Source organism: Indicator indicator, chromosome 18, assembly GCF_027791375.1.
Source record: "Indicator indicator isolate 239-I01 chromosome 18, UM_Iind_1.1, whole genome shotgun sequence".
Classification (NCBI taxonomy): Eukaryota; Metazoa; Chordata; class Aves; order Piciformes; family Indicatoridae; genus Indicator; species Indicator indicator.
In genome coordinates, this window is record NC_072027.1 from 9,220,848 (window position 1) to 9,234,128 (window position 13,281).

At 53.1% G+C, this 13,281-nt stretch overlaps 1 protein-coding gene across 1 annotated transcript in view; it reads left to right on the forward strand.

Annotated features, from left to right (window-relative positions):
• The first annotated feature begins 2,128 nt into the window (after positions 1–2,128).
• The window catches only part of PPARGC1B (PPARG coactivator 1 beta), a 47,447-nt gene continuing 36,294 nt past the window's right edge, over positions 2,129–13,281 (forward strand). The window contains exon 1 of the mRNA XM_054389216.1: positions 2,129–2,212. Coding sequence (XP_054245191.1) covers positions 2,129–2,212 — 84 coding nt within the window. The remainder of the gene's footprint in view (positions 2,213–13,281) is intronic.

Sequence of the window (13,281 nt, forward strand, 5' to 3'; positions counted from 1 at the left end):
TTCTGAAACACATGGCTATGCATAACTTGATTTTAGAGCAACTGTTCACAAGTCATTCCCATGAATGGTTACTTCCTATTTGAGTACAACTGGTATAAAGGAAGTCACGAGATAGTTGAGTGAGAACCTTGCCTTTTGTGCAACAAATTCCTCCCAATAGACTGCTTCTATGGTGAAGCCTTCCAGTCCTGATTTTAACTCTGACGTCCCTCCTGTTCTCAGCTCACCTCCACTCTGTAGTGTTCTTCTTCCACTTGCGTCTTCTACAAAGGAAGGACTGGAGGGGGAATGTACTCCAGATCACTGTCCATCAGGGTCGATTGGGAATTGAAGTCTTGTTCTGCAAGGAACGGCACGTGCCCCAGAGCAAGGCAATTTCCTTCCCCAAGCCCTTCCAATGCTGCATGCTGTGCCTGCTGTGAGCTACAGTTGTGTGTCCTTGGCCCAGACCTCCCAGTCATGGGAAGAGACATTTCATTGCTGGCAGAGTAGCATAAAAAGCACCTTGGGTAACTGCTTCAGCACTTTGTAAGAGTAAGTAGTAATAGAGTGCCACAGGAAGAGTTTGTGGTGGCTTCTCTCTTGCTTTGTCCCACCCCAGCAGCCAAGCTGCCCTTGTCCCCAGCTCTCGTCAGCCATATGATATGACACATGATGCCCACTGACATCTTTTGTTGCAAGGCTTGGCATCCTCAGCTAAAATTTAGTGCTGCTACATTGCATGGTGTTCAGAGAATGTCCTGAACCAAAGGGACCCCAGAGGGTATTAAAGAGTGGCTGGAAACAGCTCTCTCTTTGAAACAAAAGAAAGCGAGAACGTGGACAAGCAGCAAGCTTTTTCTGGTCCTGGAGGCCTGTCTGAACCATCTGAGGGTATTTGAGGATCTGGAGCCAGGTGTTGCCAACCATCCAGGTTGGTTTGTATCTGCTAATTCAGGCTGAAGTGCCACGCCCTGCTCTTTCCCATGTAATTGCTAAGGTTAAGTAAACAGAACATTTGTGAGATTTTTGGTCCCATCATTAATTATTTCTGAAAAAGCTTTTAGCATACACCTCACAACCCCAGACAAAAATGATGTGTGTGACATCAAGATGCTCACAACCATGGTGGGATGAGCATTGAGTGAAAATGAGGGAAATCTGAAGATTTTTTGCTCCTTGTTACTCTTTGCTCTCAGCCACCTGGCCCTACTCCAGTGCAAACCCATTGAGCCTGGAAGTGACCTTCTGCCCAACATGCTGCTCTCAGGGTTTGTTTATTTCAGTTTGGGGTGATCTAGAAACTTGTTGAGTAGTGTCTGGTGATACTATCACTACATTTAGGGGCATGCACTTTTAAGGTGTGCATGGCACTGCTTAAAGCAGGTGCCTTAGGTGGGAGCACATCCTGCAGTAGGTGCTTGTGTCCCACCATCGTGGCTGCAAGCCTCATGGGGCACTCTGCAGCCATGGGTGTCTCCTTCACGAAGCATAGATGTGAACTTCAGCCCACAACCCTGCTCTAAAGGTTCATGCATCTCAACATAGCATTGTTTAGGGACCACTGAGAGGTGCACAGTGATGCTGGGTGCCCCCACTTTTAAGGGCTGGCACTTCTGAGATGTGCACAGCAGTGGTTAAAGTGGGTGCCCTGGGTGGCCATGCCCTCTGTTGGAAGCCCATGTGGACCATGCATGGCTGCAAGCCATACATGACTGTAAGCCATACATGACTGTGGGTGAACCCTCCCCAAGCCTGGATGTGACCTTCAGCCTGACATGTTGCTCTCAGGGTTTACATTTCTCATCTCGGGGCGATCTGCAGACTGTTGAGCAGCACCTGCTGATGTTGGCAGCACCCCAGTTGCCCCTACTTCGAAAAGTGTGCCCAGCGGTGCTTAAAGTGGGTGCCCGGGGCGGGCGCCTGTCCCGCGGGAAGGCGCTTGTGCCCCACACGTGGATGCAAGCCCCACGGGCACTCTGCCATCGCGGGTGTCCCCCCATGCCCCGCTCCCTCCCACCCCTCGACTCCTGCAGCCGGCGGGCGGGGGCTGCGGGCGGCTCCGCCCCGACGGCCGCCGGGCTCCCTGCCGCCGCCGCCGCGCCTGCTGCATGCTCGGTGCCGCCTCAGCCCCAGCCGGAGGTGGAAGATGGCGGAGCCGGGGCCGGATTGCAGCTCTCTGCTCGACGAGGATCTTTCCTCCTTCGTCTTCAGTTACCTCGCTGATAGCCAGGTAGGGAAGGGGGCGGCGGAGTGGCTCTGCTGTACGGCTCTGCAGCGCAGTGTGACTGCAGGGGAGGGAAGCCGGCAGACGCCCCCCTTCCCGGGGCACCTGGGGAGAGAGCAGGGACCCGCGCTGTTCCGGGGCCGGTGGTGGTGGTGAGGGGACCGGCTTTACCCCCAAGGTGCCCGGAGGATCTGCGGAGCTCCGGTCTGTTCCACGGGTGCGCAGAGGGGGAAATTCGGTGAGGGGGGACGCGCAGATTCCTGCCGCCTCCGCGGTTCTTTCCGTGGTTTCGGAGCGGCCCCGGCGCTTGCAGCCCTGCAGCCCCGCCGGCGCTTTCAGCACCACTCGCACGTGGACGCCCCCCCCCCCCCCTTTCCCCCCGTCCCTTCTGCAGGGAATTGGGGGAGAAGAGTGTGGAGAAGTTGATGGTTTGATGGATTTTGGCACACACACACCCGCTTTGCAACAACATCTCCGCTGCACAGGAGGGGAGGGGGACGCCGCCGCGCAGGGCGCTCGGGGGGGCTCCGCAGGGGGCTGCGCGGCGAGGGCTGATAAGAACCGGGCGGTGGGATGACTCATGCCGAGCGTCAGTTACACGCATACAAGCTGGGATCTTGGGGGATGGAGGTTTGGGGAGGGGGAGAGGTTAGCAGGGAGAGGGTATGGGTGCTGCGAGTCAGCGGCTCCAAAATCTTTTTTGGACCGAGCTGGGTATTAAAATCAGATTAAAGCTCCTTGGCAGCTCCCGCACGATCACGAGAGTGAGCCGTGCTGGCTATAGGGCTCGCATGCTTTTCCATTTTGGGGGGTGGAAGAGACGCTATACAATAAGCCGGGCAGTAGCGAGAGCTGTGACTGATCTGGAGCACAACCGTGCATTTCGCAGTGGGATTGATGAGCCTGGTGCAAGTGGGAAGAGTTTTCTGTAGTTCTACATCATCTATCCAGCCCTTCACTTTCATAACCACAGATTACAAAATAGCTTTGATTGTGAAGCTAGCACATTAATCCCAACCCTTGCTCTCTCATCAGTTTACCTCTGGGATTGCAAACAGCAGGAGCATGTGTGTTGGGAATGGGACGGGGACTAATCCTGCTGTTTGGGTTCAAAACAAATAAGATTTCAAGACCTGGTAAATCAGATTTGCCCCTGGTGCATGTGCCAGAGAGAACCAGGCAGGTCTTGCCACTGGCTAGATTGATGTAGTCCTGCTGCCTCTCCTTGCAGGCACCAGCTCCAGGGCGCTCCAGCTTGGCATGGGACCCGGGCAGCTTGCTGGGGGCAGAGCAGGGGGGAGGTGGCAGCTTCGGTTGTTAACTAAGAGCTGCTGACAGGTTGATTATGGGAGAAGGGTCGGGAAAGGTGAGAAGTGGGCTGAGAAGATTTTGTAAGTGGTTTGCATTTTCTGGTTTGGACGGATTTATTATTGCTGAGAGAACTGTTGGCTGGAGAAGAGGAGGCTGGTTGTGTGGGATGCCATCCCTAGGAAGTACGGCAGGAAGGCTGCAGCTCCCACGAGCCCCATTGCTCTCAGGGCAGGTGAAAGTTCCTGGCTCTGCTTCCCTGCAAAAACCTTCCCGTTCTCCACGTGCTTAACGTGAAATGATAAGCTCATGTGATTGCAGCTTGCATCTGAAGGCTTGTTTCTTTTTTGCTTTTTGGTCAACATTTGGTGTGCCAATTTAGGAGTCTTACTACAAAAAGAGACTGCTGAGGGGAAAAAAAATTCCTGCAAATTGTCATCTTTCTTTGGTGCAAACCCACCATGTTGTGAACATCCCCTGCAAAATTTGGGTCTATGAAATGGCCTGTGATGAAATAAGACTGTTTTATGGCATCTCCTAAGACACAGTTTGCTGTGCCTAGGGGAGCAGGCACAGCAAACCATTGGTTTGACTTGATGGTTGGACTTAATGATTTTAAAAAGGTCTTTTCTAACCTTTTCTACGATTCTGTGACTCTGTCCATGTGCTATATTGGAGGGACTGGCATGGATAGGTGCACAGAGTTGGTGCGAGGCTTGATGTGTGCCAGGTGTGTAAGGTGAAGAGCAGCAAATAGATCTTGGCAGCCTGCTGCAGGTTCCTTGGTGGTGGTGTGCAGCCTGCATTTGCTCTCCTGCCTGGTGCCTGCTTTTGATGATTGCATTTCCTCTCTCTCCCCATGTGCTCAGAGGGGTTAAAGGCTGGGGTAAAAAAAAAGGGAAAATGAAAAAAAAAAAAAAAAGTAAAAAAAACAATTAACTGCCCTCCAGCTATGATGTGCATGGATTTGCTTAAGAGATGCCTGAAGTTGTAAACCTGTGTTGTGCTTGTACCTTAACCTCTGATGAAAATGCAGGGAAGGCTCTTGCCTTGGCTGCTGTCACATGCCTGCTTTATAACTCGGAGCAGGAGGCGGTCCCGGGCTGGCTGCTGACGTCTCTCCCCATTACTACTGTACGATCCTCTGCTTACAACTGGGTTACTGACTTCTCAATGAAGCCCGAAAGCTGCTTGTGCAAAGTCCCCAGTGCTTCAACACAAGATCAGATTATCCTGAGAGACTACAATGTCAGAAGGCCATGAGATCATGAATATTAGCCATTTACTTCGTGGAAATTTTGAGGAACTCCCACTCTCCTCCTCTCTCCCCAGTGCTCCTCCCCAGTCCTTGCTTTCACAGTAGGTCTTGAGAAAGATGCAGTTGGGTGCATGCAGGTGCTACGTGATCCCTTCCTCTACAGGGGAGAAATCCTCAGGAGGGCTCTCAGGGAGATGCATGATGAAGGTTTGACATAGATATTTGCATCAGTCCCTTAATTATACAGGCTTGTGCTGTGGGTGCTTGCTAACCTCTGTTTACATATCGAGGACAGCAATGTTCACGTGGTACCTGCATTGCTACAGAAAGAAAATCAGAGGTTTTCACTTGATGTCTGCCTTTCTTCTGCTGACTCCTTTTCCCTTTTTAGCAACAAAAGAAGTGACTTTGCTATGCTGTGACTCAAAACATGTCATTTCTGGGCCCACTTAATCCATTTTGTGCAACTCTTTGCTGCTCAGAGGGATGAAGCTGGTTGTAGCTGGTTTGCCTGCTGGCATCAGGCACTGGAAAGTGCCAGCCAGGCAGCTCTGCTGATAGCACCATGGAGTGGCTGGCGACTCTCAGCATCCCTGTGAGAGGCAGGAGTAGTTTCACTCTTACAGCTTTGATCTGTTTAAAAAACGCAAACAAAATGCAGCAAGAGGAAAAAAAAAAATCAAAAACCGAGGTGCTTCTCGGGGAGATACTTAAAGATCACATGAACTGCAATACAGTATTTCCTCTTTAACTTCTTAGCCTCTTGCTAACACCTTAATCCATGAGTGCAGGCACAGTGAAGCCCTTGATGTAAAAGCAGTCCATCAGCTGGATTGTTACTGCTAGCAATGAAGTGGGGAGTGCATCCCTAATTTCTGATAGCCCTCAGTGAGCAGACCAATGTTCTGCTTTTTCTATGACTTTGCAAGAAACCTCAAAGATTTTTTGAGAAGGGTGTCTGAGTGACTGAGACAGCCTAACGGCCTTCGCAGAGTGCATCTTCAGCCTGGCTGCATTGCTGCAGCTTGGGTCGAAGCGCTGCTGCATTGCTGGGGCTGGAGACCCTCATGCTCTCCTAGGAGAGCGGTGCAGGGTGGCTGTAGCACAGCAGCAGTTACCGAGGGTGGCAGTAGCCGGTATGTTTGCAAAGCCAGAGGGTGGTGGTTGCTGGGGATGCCGGCAGCTGCCCGTGCTGCAGCGTTGGCTGCAGGAGATGGTGAGCGCAGCATGCTGCTGAGCCTGCTGCTTGGAGCCAGGAGAGAGCAGCCGTGGGAGAAAGGAGGGCAGGCCTGAAATCTGGTCCTTTGGAGAGCCTCCTCGCACATCCACATGCCTTCAGCCAGTGCTTTGGACTGGATCCCTCAGTGCTTCCCACCCTGGCAGGGCTCCAGGGCTGCCCTGTGCCATGGGTTTTCCTCCCGCCTTTCTGCAACAACCTTGCCCTAGTCTTATGCCGTAATGGAAAGGCACCTCTCCAACAGGCAAATAGTTAAGGTGTCAACCTAGTGCCTTCAGCAAAGGGATCTTTGTGAGAGAGATGGATCTCTCTTACACATTAACCTTTCCAGTGTCAGAAGCCTCTTTGTAGTTAGAAACTCCATTTGATCTGGCACTTCAGCACTGCATGTTGTCCAGTGAAAAATGCTTGAGGGATGCCCTTCCTGCTCCAGACTCCATCCTGGCTTTGAGGAATGGGTCCCATGGTTTCCAGTGCAGGTGGTATTCCAGTATACCACAGGCTGTCTCCTGGTAGGCAGTTTCCTGTGCTGCCAGCCACTGCCACCTGCCACTCCTGAAGGACAGGAGCTCACCAGGCTCTGAAATCCCTTTAATGAGACTGGCTGGCTCATGGCAGGGTGTGGGAGCCCCTTGTCTGCACTGCTGGCAGGCAGAGTGTTGGCAAGGGCACACTTCCTCCAGCACCCATGGGAGCTTGGGGACATTACTCATTCTGCTGGGGCAGAGGCACTGTCTGTGCCTTTGTAGCCCAGTGCCTGTGGAGCAAACTCCACTGAAGCCACCACTACTTCTGCCTGCCCATGTCCTTGGGGAACTGGTGAGGGGCACTATCTCTGCAGGGTGCTCTGAGCCTGAGCACTCCGTGGGGCTCTAGCACAGAGGGGGCCCTGGCTTTGCCAGGCAAAGGAAGGTCTGTTGGCAGAGATAAGGCTCTGCGGGGACCCTGTACCTTGCACTCACTTGCTACCACCGGGGAGCCAAAGCGAGAAGAGCTGGTGACAGGAGGTGCTGGGGGGGCCTCAGTCGGCAAACGTCTTTGCCGGAGGAATCGGCTTCGGGCTCCCGCAGCCGAGCCCCGCTCCATGGCAACCCCGCGCGGGCTTATATTTCTCGTGACTGCTTGGCAGCCTGAAGTGATTTAGCGGAGGGGGAACTTCGTGCGCGCCAGAGCCACCGCTGCCAGCATGTCCGTGCCGGCCACTGCAGTCTCAGCCACGTGGCACTCCTAGTTCCTGGGGCGCATGGGCTGGGGCAGCCCCTTGTCTGCACCCCAAGAGCAGGCAGCTGGCTCCCCAGCCTGCTTGCCGCGCCGGGAGGGCAGGCTCCTAACACCTGCCTGCTACCTGGTGAAGGATTCTCTTACAAGTGCCTGAAAAAGGCTGATTTTAGGTGATTTTAGGTGCGTCTGCTTGTACTAATGAGCCAGAGACTAAAGGTTGAAGTTACTGGGGCAGGTGGTCAGGTGAGGTAATGACCTACTTCCAGGGGCAGCCGACCTATAGGGGTTGGGTGATGGTCCAACCAATGCGTTTCCTTTCCCTTATCGCTCTGCTGTTCTGCTTTTCAGCACTTTTCCTGAGCTCTGGCTCGAAAACCTTTATTTATTTGTTTTTTAATTGCTTTTTATAATGGGAGCTTTCAAGAAATGCCGAAGGACTTTGCACAGATCTGGCAGCGTTCAGGGTCTCATTAGCCTCATGCTTACCCTGCTCCAACTCACTGCACCTCCCCAGGCAGAGGCAACACAGCCAGGGTCGAGCTGCTGCAAACTGCTGCATTAAACTGGTTCACTTCAGAATTAAGACAGGGAAACATAAAAGCTAGAAACCACCTTTGGCCCTATAAGAGCTGGAACGCCCCCCCCCAACCCCCCCCCCCCAACCCGGGGAGGAGCTCCCTGTGCAGCGTCTGGTATCTGCTGGTGGGAAGTGTGGAGTCCGTGGGAGCCCTGAGGGCTCTTTGAGATGGCCCCATCCAGTAGCCAGACTAACCTTTGATCACTGTTGGCTCCTGGGCAGTAATGTGGGGCTTAGGGAAAATAGTTGGCTTATCTTGCATCCCTGCTGTCCCTGGGTGTCGCATGCCTTCCCAGTACAGGGAGCTTTGTTGAGGAAGCACGATGAGAGGGTCCTGCTGAAGTATCACACAAGCTTTTTATATCTGCCTGTGTGTACCCATCCGGGCTGCAAGCAGGCAAGCATTTGCCCTCGCAGATAGGAGCAGGAGGCCTCTGCCCTTGGTGAGGGGGAGCCTCTGCGATGGGGGTGAAGCGGGAGAGCCCCCGGTGTGCCGGAAGCGCTGATATGATACTTCTTCCCTCCCCGGGAACCAAGCAGTGCATGCTTTATATGGATGTTTTTGTGCTGAGGTGGCGGAGGATAAAACGAGTGCCTCCAGCTCTCGCAGTGACTCCAGTGTCAGGGCAGCATATCTTCCCCGAGCTGCATTTTCGGAATTCTTCCTCTGCGCGCGTCCTTCTGCCTGCAGCGGCCGGGAGCACGCCGGCCCCAGCAGCCCCTTCTGCTGAGCCACTGCGGCTCCTCAGGCCCCTCGTTCCTCTTTCGGTTTGCTGCAAGTTCATGGCTGCTGTTGCTTCTGCTTCCCCGGTCTTTGTTCGGGGAGGGTGCAGGACCCCATTCGACCCCAGCATATGGGGCAGTGGGCGAGGGGTGTGGGAGGTGTCATCATTTTCCCCTGTCAAAAACTGCCTTCCCCACCTAGTCTCTGAGGAACCCTCATTTCCTAATTTTCAAGCAAGGAAATCCTGTGGTGGGGGGAGACAGAGAGGAGAGGGCAGAGCATCCTGGCACAGGCTGGGGGCTGAGCTGGGGTAGGAGCAGACAGAGCAGCGTGTGCAGCCGGGTGGCAGTCTTGCAGACGGAAGGAAGCTCAGTTGCCTCTAATAGTGTTCCTTGTCCTCCCTCCTACCCAGAGGAGGGAGAAATGCAGATTTTGCCGCCTGCTAGCGACAGCTGGGGATCACAAGGGGACCCGTGGCTGGAGTAACCTCAGCTGTCCCTTGATGCACAGAGCTTGGGTTCAGGGCAGTTGCTGCTGGGAGCAGGCAGCATGGTCCTCATGCCCCAGGCTCTCCAGCTTGCTTGCTGTGCCCTTTCCTGCTTTGTTTTTAGCTGAAGTGCCTAGGTAGAAGTGATGTTTTTTTAATTTCTTTATTTCGAGGAAAGTGCAAATATAGCTGTGGGGTGTTTCAGGAAACATCCCAGTGGGACACTGCCGTGACCCTTTGCATGCACACAAGACTGATGGGGCTGAGCTGCAGCCACACTGCAGCAGCTGGGCTGGGTTAGAGCAAAGAGCAGTGCTGACTGCAGCCAGGGTGATGGTTGTACATGTGCCTGGGTAACAGCAAGAAGTAGGAGGTGTAAAGCACTGCACTTGCACAGCTGCCCTTGAAGGCCACAGCAGGGGCAGGCTCTGGCTCCTCTGTCACCTGCAGAGGCCAGCCCCTGTGGGCAAGCATCCTGTGCTGACACTGGTGGGCACAAGGCTGGAGCAGCCATGGTCTTTTGGCACATTGCCCAGCCAGAATGGACTCAGAGGAGGGGTTACAGCTGCTGCCTGTGTGCTGGTAGGATTGGGATTCTTCCTGCAACACTGGCGGAGGGCAGAGCAGGACAGGGGTGGTTTGTGCCAGGCAAGATGGTGGTGCCCTTGCCTGCCACACAGAGGTTGCCTCCAGCAACCAGCATGTGGGATGAACTTTGTTCCAGCTTAGGTCCCTCTGTCCTGATTTCCTGGGACTTGCATGGCCTTGGTGCAAATGTTTGCAGCTTCATGGCCATTGGCTTCAAGTTAATTACAGTTTTCATTCCTGTTGGCTCATTTTAAACCATAGCTGCTTAGCTGCCATCCTTTCCCCTACTGCTCTGGGGCCTGCACCCCTGCCTGCACAAGGTGGTTCAGAGCCACCTTCCAGCATCTTAATGATAGAAGGATTTTTAAACCTTCCTTTGAACAGCATAAACCCCAAAGCTCTACATAGCTGGAGCTGGAGGTTTAAACCAAGCACCACTGTTTCTGCTTTTGAGCAGGCTTGCACACAGCTAGTCATGACTTAACCATGCTGATAATGAAAAGAATGAATTGTGAAGGTTTTTCTTAAAAAGGAAGTTTCTGTTTCTGTGTGGGCCCCACCGGGAGACTGGTGCATGTGGGTTTTGGGTGCTAAAACCCATTTCCCAGGTAACAGAACACAAGCCTAGCCTATGAGAACTGTGTGGTTTTCTCAGGCTGAAAGGTTGGACGATATTTGAGCTGCCTTTTTTTTTTTATTTTTCTTACTTGTGGCCATGTCCTTTTAGGAAGGAATAAATATGTCTGTTTATATATATTTTGAAAATGAAAGCACATGGTACATGTACTCAGAAACTCCCATGGTGCATGTTGTCACCCAGCTCTGGTGGAGACACTGCTGAGCTGATGACCAGCAACCAACCTCCCCAGCTTGGAGCTGAGGAGCAGGTGCTATCCCTGCTCTGCAGCCCCAGGGTGCAGAGTGAGAAGTGGTAGATGTGCAAGACATGCTCGTGCAGGCCTATCTCCTCTCCTTTTTGGGATCAGAAGCTTCGGGATGTGGAAGTGGATGCAGGAGGAAGGAAGTCAGCAGCTGAGTGGGGAGGGGTGTCTCAGGGGGACTCTTAGGACAGGCACGGATGGGAAAAGCTGGAGCTGCTCAGTTTATTTGCTTCTGTTGACTCTTCCTGCCTGTGCTTTTGGTTGTGCTGCCTGGGCTGCCTGCAGCAATAGCTTCTTCGTTCCTGTGCTGGTACGTTCAGGATGCTGTGCATTGACAGCCCCTGGTGCCCTGCCTCACTATGGTGACCAGGGGCTGCTCATGAGGGTTCTCTTGCCTGGGTTCCCTCGTCTCAGCTAGCACTACTTGCCTGCTGCCTGTCTGCCCAGAGAAGCTGGAAACCCATCCACATAGTCAGCTGAGTCGAAAACGAAATGCAGATTATCAGGGGGAGACCGTCCCCATCTCTGCTCTCACTTATGGCCATGCGAGGACCTGGAAACAGCTTTCAAGTTTCTCTCTGTATTTATGTAACCCAAACTAACTCTTTTTTGGAAAGAGACACTGTCTTATTTAGATACCTAAATATAGTTGCCACTCTGGAAGGAGGATTAGCCTGTGAGCGCCCTGGCTGGTATGGGACCTTTGTGGATGTGTGTTAGGAGGAGTTTAAACCTCGTTCAGTCACACCCTGGGGGCTTATTCCCCAGCCATTAGCAGGGCAGGATTGCAGCCATCCTAGGGCAGTGGGGAGCTCTTGGCAGTGACCAGGCTGGCAGGGAAGCAGGAACCCATGGAGATGTGGGTTTTTCATAGATGTCTTCATGCATTTGAGGCCAGATCCTAGCTGTAACAAGACATGCTGTTTGCTAACATAACAGTGCCTTCCCTTGAAGAAGGGAACCCTGCTCCAAAGCACAGAAGAGCTGAGCCATGAGGTGAAAGTTCTGCATCCTGCCAAAGGGCATGTGAAGCTGCAGCACCTCGAGGTGATCATTCATTGCTGGATACTGATAGAACTAGGGGGAATGAAGCAAAACTAGAAGCGGGTGGGTTCAGATTGGATTTTAGGAAAAAGTTCTTCACCATGAGGGTGCTGAAACACTGGAACAGGTTGCCCAGGGAGGTGGTGGAAGCCCCATTCCTGGAAGATTTTAAGGCCAAGCTGGATATGGCTCTGAGCAACCTGATCTAGTATGAGGTGTCCCTGCCCATGGCAGGGGAGTTGGAACTGGATGATCTTTGAGATCCCTTCCAACCCTGACAATTCTGTGGTTCATGGCTGCTGGAGCAGATTTGCTGCTAAAACATGGAATTGAGCAGAAAGGCAAGAAAGGGCGAAGGTCTTTCTGCCCTTAAGCATGTGAGGCACCACAGGCATCAAAGTCCCTTGAGCTCCTTTAGTGAAAAACGTGGGACTGACCCTTTGAAATGCTGAGCTGAGGGACACCCCACAGGTGCTATTTCCCCTTACCAAGGACATACACTCTCCACCCTTGTGGCCACTAGGACCTGTGCGCTTGGCCGAGATGCCACTGGTGGCAGGATGTAGGCACTGTACACATCCCATGGACCCACTTCTGCTTTTTTATACACACAAGACCATTTGCTGCCTTCAGAGTGAGCACAAAAGATGGATTTGCCAGTGTAGCATGCTGGGGCTCTCTCCTAATACCTGGGATCATCAAGGCTGGCACGTTGGCACCGAGTATTGATAGAAACAGAGTTTATTTGAGGTGGACAGGTTGGTCCTTGATTTTGTTTTGTGACATCTCTGACTGCCCTGCAATGAGGGTGCCATGGGTCCCATCCAAGCAGGAAGGGAGCTGCCATTTGTGTCCATGCATGTTGGTGTCCCAGGGACTTGGGGTGTGGAACACATGCTGCGTCTCTGTAGCTGGCTGTTCATAAGCACATGTAGGGGCAACCTTGTGTGCCCCTTCTGCTCCTCTCTGTTTTGCAGTGCTGACAGCAAGAGCCCAGCTCGCTGGCACAGAACTGCTTATAAGGGCTTTCTGATCTCTTTTGTGATTTGGGCCCTGATGAAGGTGCACAGAAGCTGCCTAATGTTTTTGATGGGAAAGCAGAGGGGCCCTCTGCTATTCGAGCCTTCATTTCTGTGCTTTTCTTGTTACTTCCTCAGCACACAGCAGCTCTGTCTCCCTGCATGTCTCCACATCTCCCTGATGCCCACCCCTGCCCCTCACCATGCCCACTGCCTAGCTCAGAGCTGTACAGCCTTGTGTTAGTGCTAATCCCCACATGCAGGGTCCTCCACCACTCCTGTGCTATGAGGGCCTGAGCCACCTGGCTAAATAATAGGACCCTCAGGACTGTGTTGGTGAACACATGCAATGCAGACTTCACCCCATGCCCTTATCCAACCTTGCAGATTCTGGTGCGGTGTCTCCTTGGTCCCCATCACGCAGGCAGGGACTGGGCAAGTTCTGCACTGCCCCAGGCAGCCCACTAGTCCCTGCTGGACAGAGGTGCCTGGCTCCAAAGGAAGGACCCTGCCATTTTGGTGACGCTCTCCTCAGGTCTGTGTTATTTGGCCCTAGCAAGGTGGAGGTGAAATAGAGAAGATAAAGGCAGCACATAGAAATGGGAGGAGACAGTGTGATGGAGATCCGGACAGAGGGCTCACAGCATCCCCAGGATCCCTGAGCTGCTCTGGCAGATGGCTGCAGCCCTCCCGCCCTGCTCTAAGGAATACAAATGTGTGGCAGATACGGT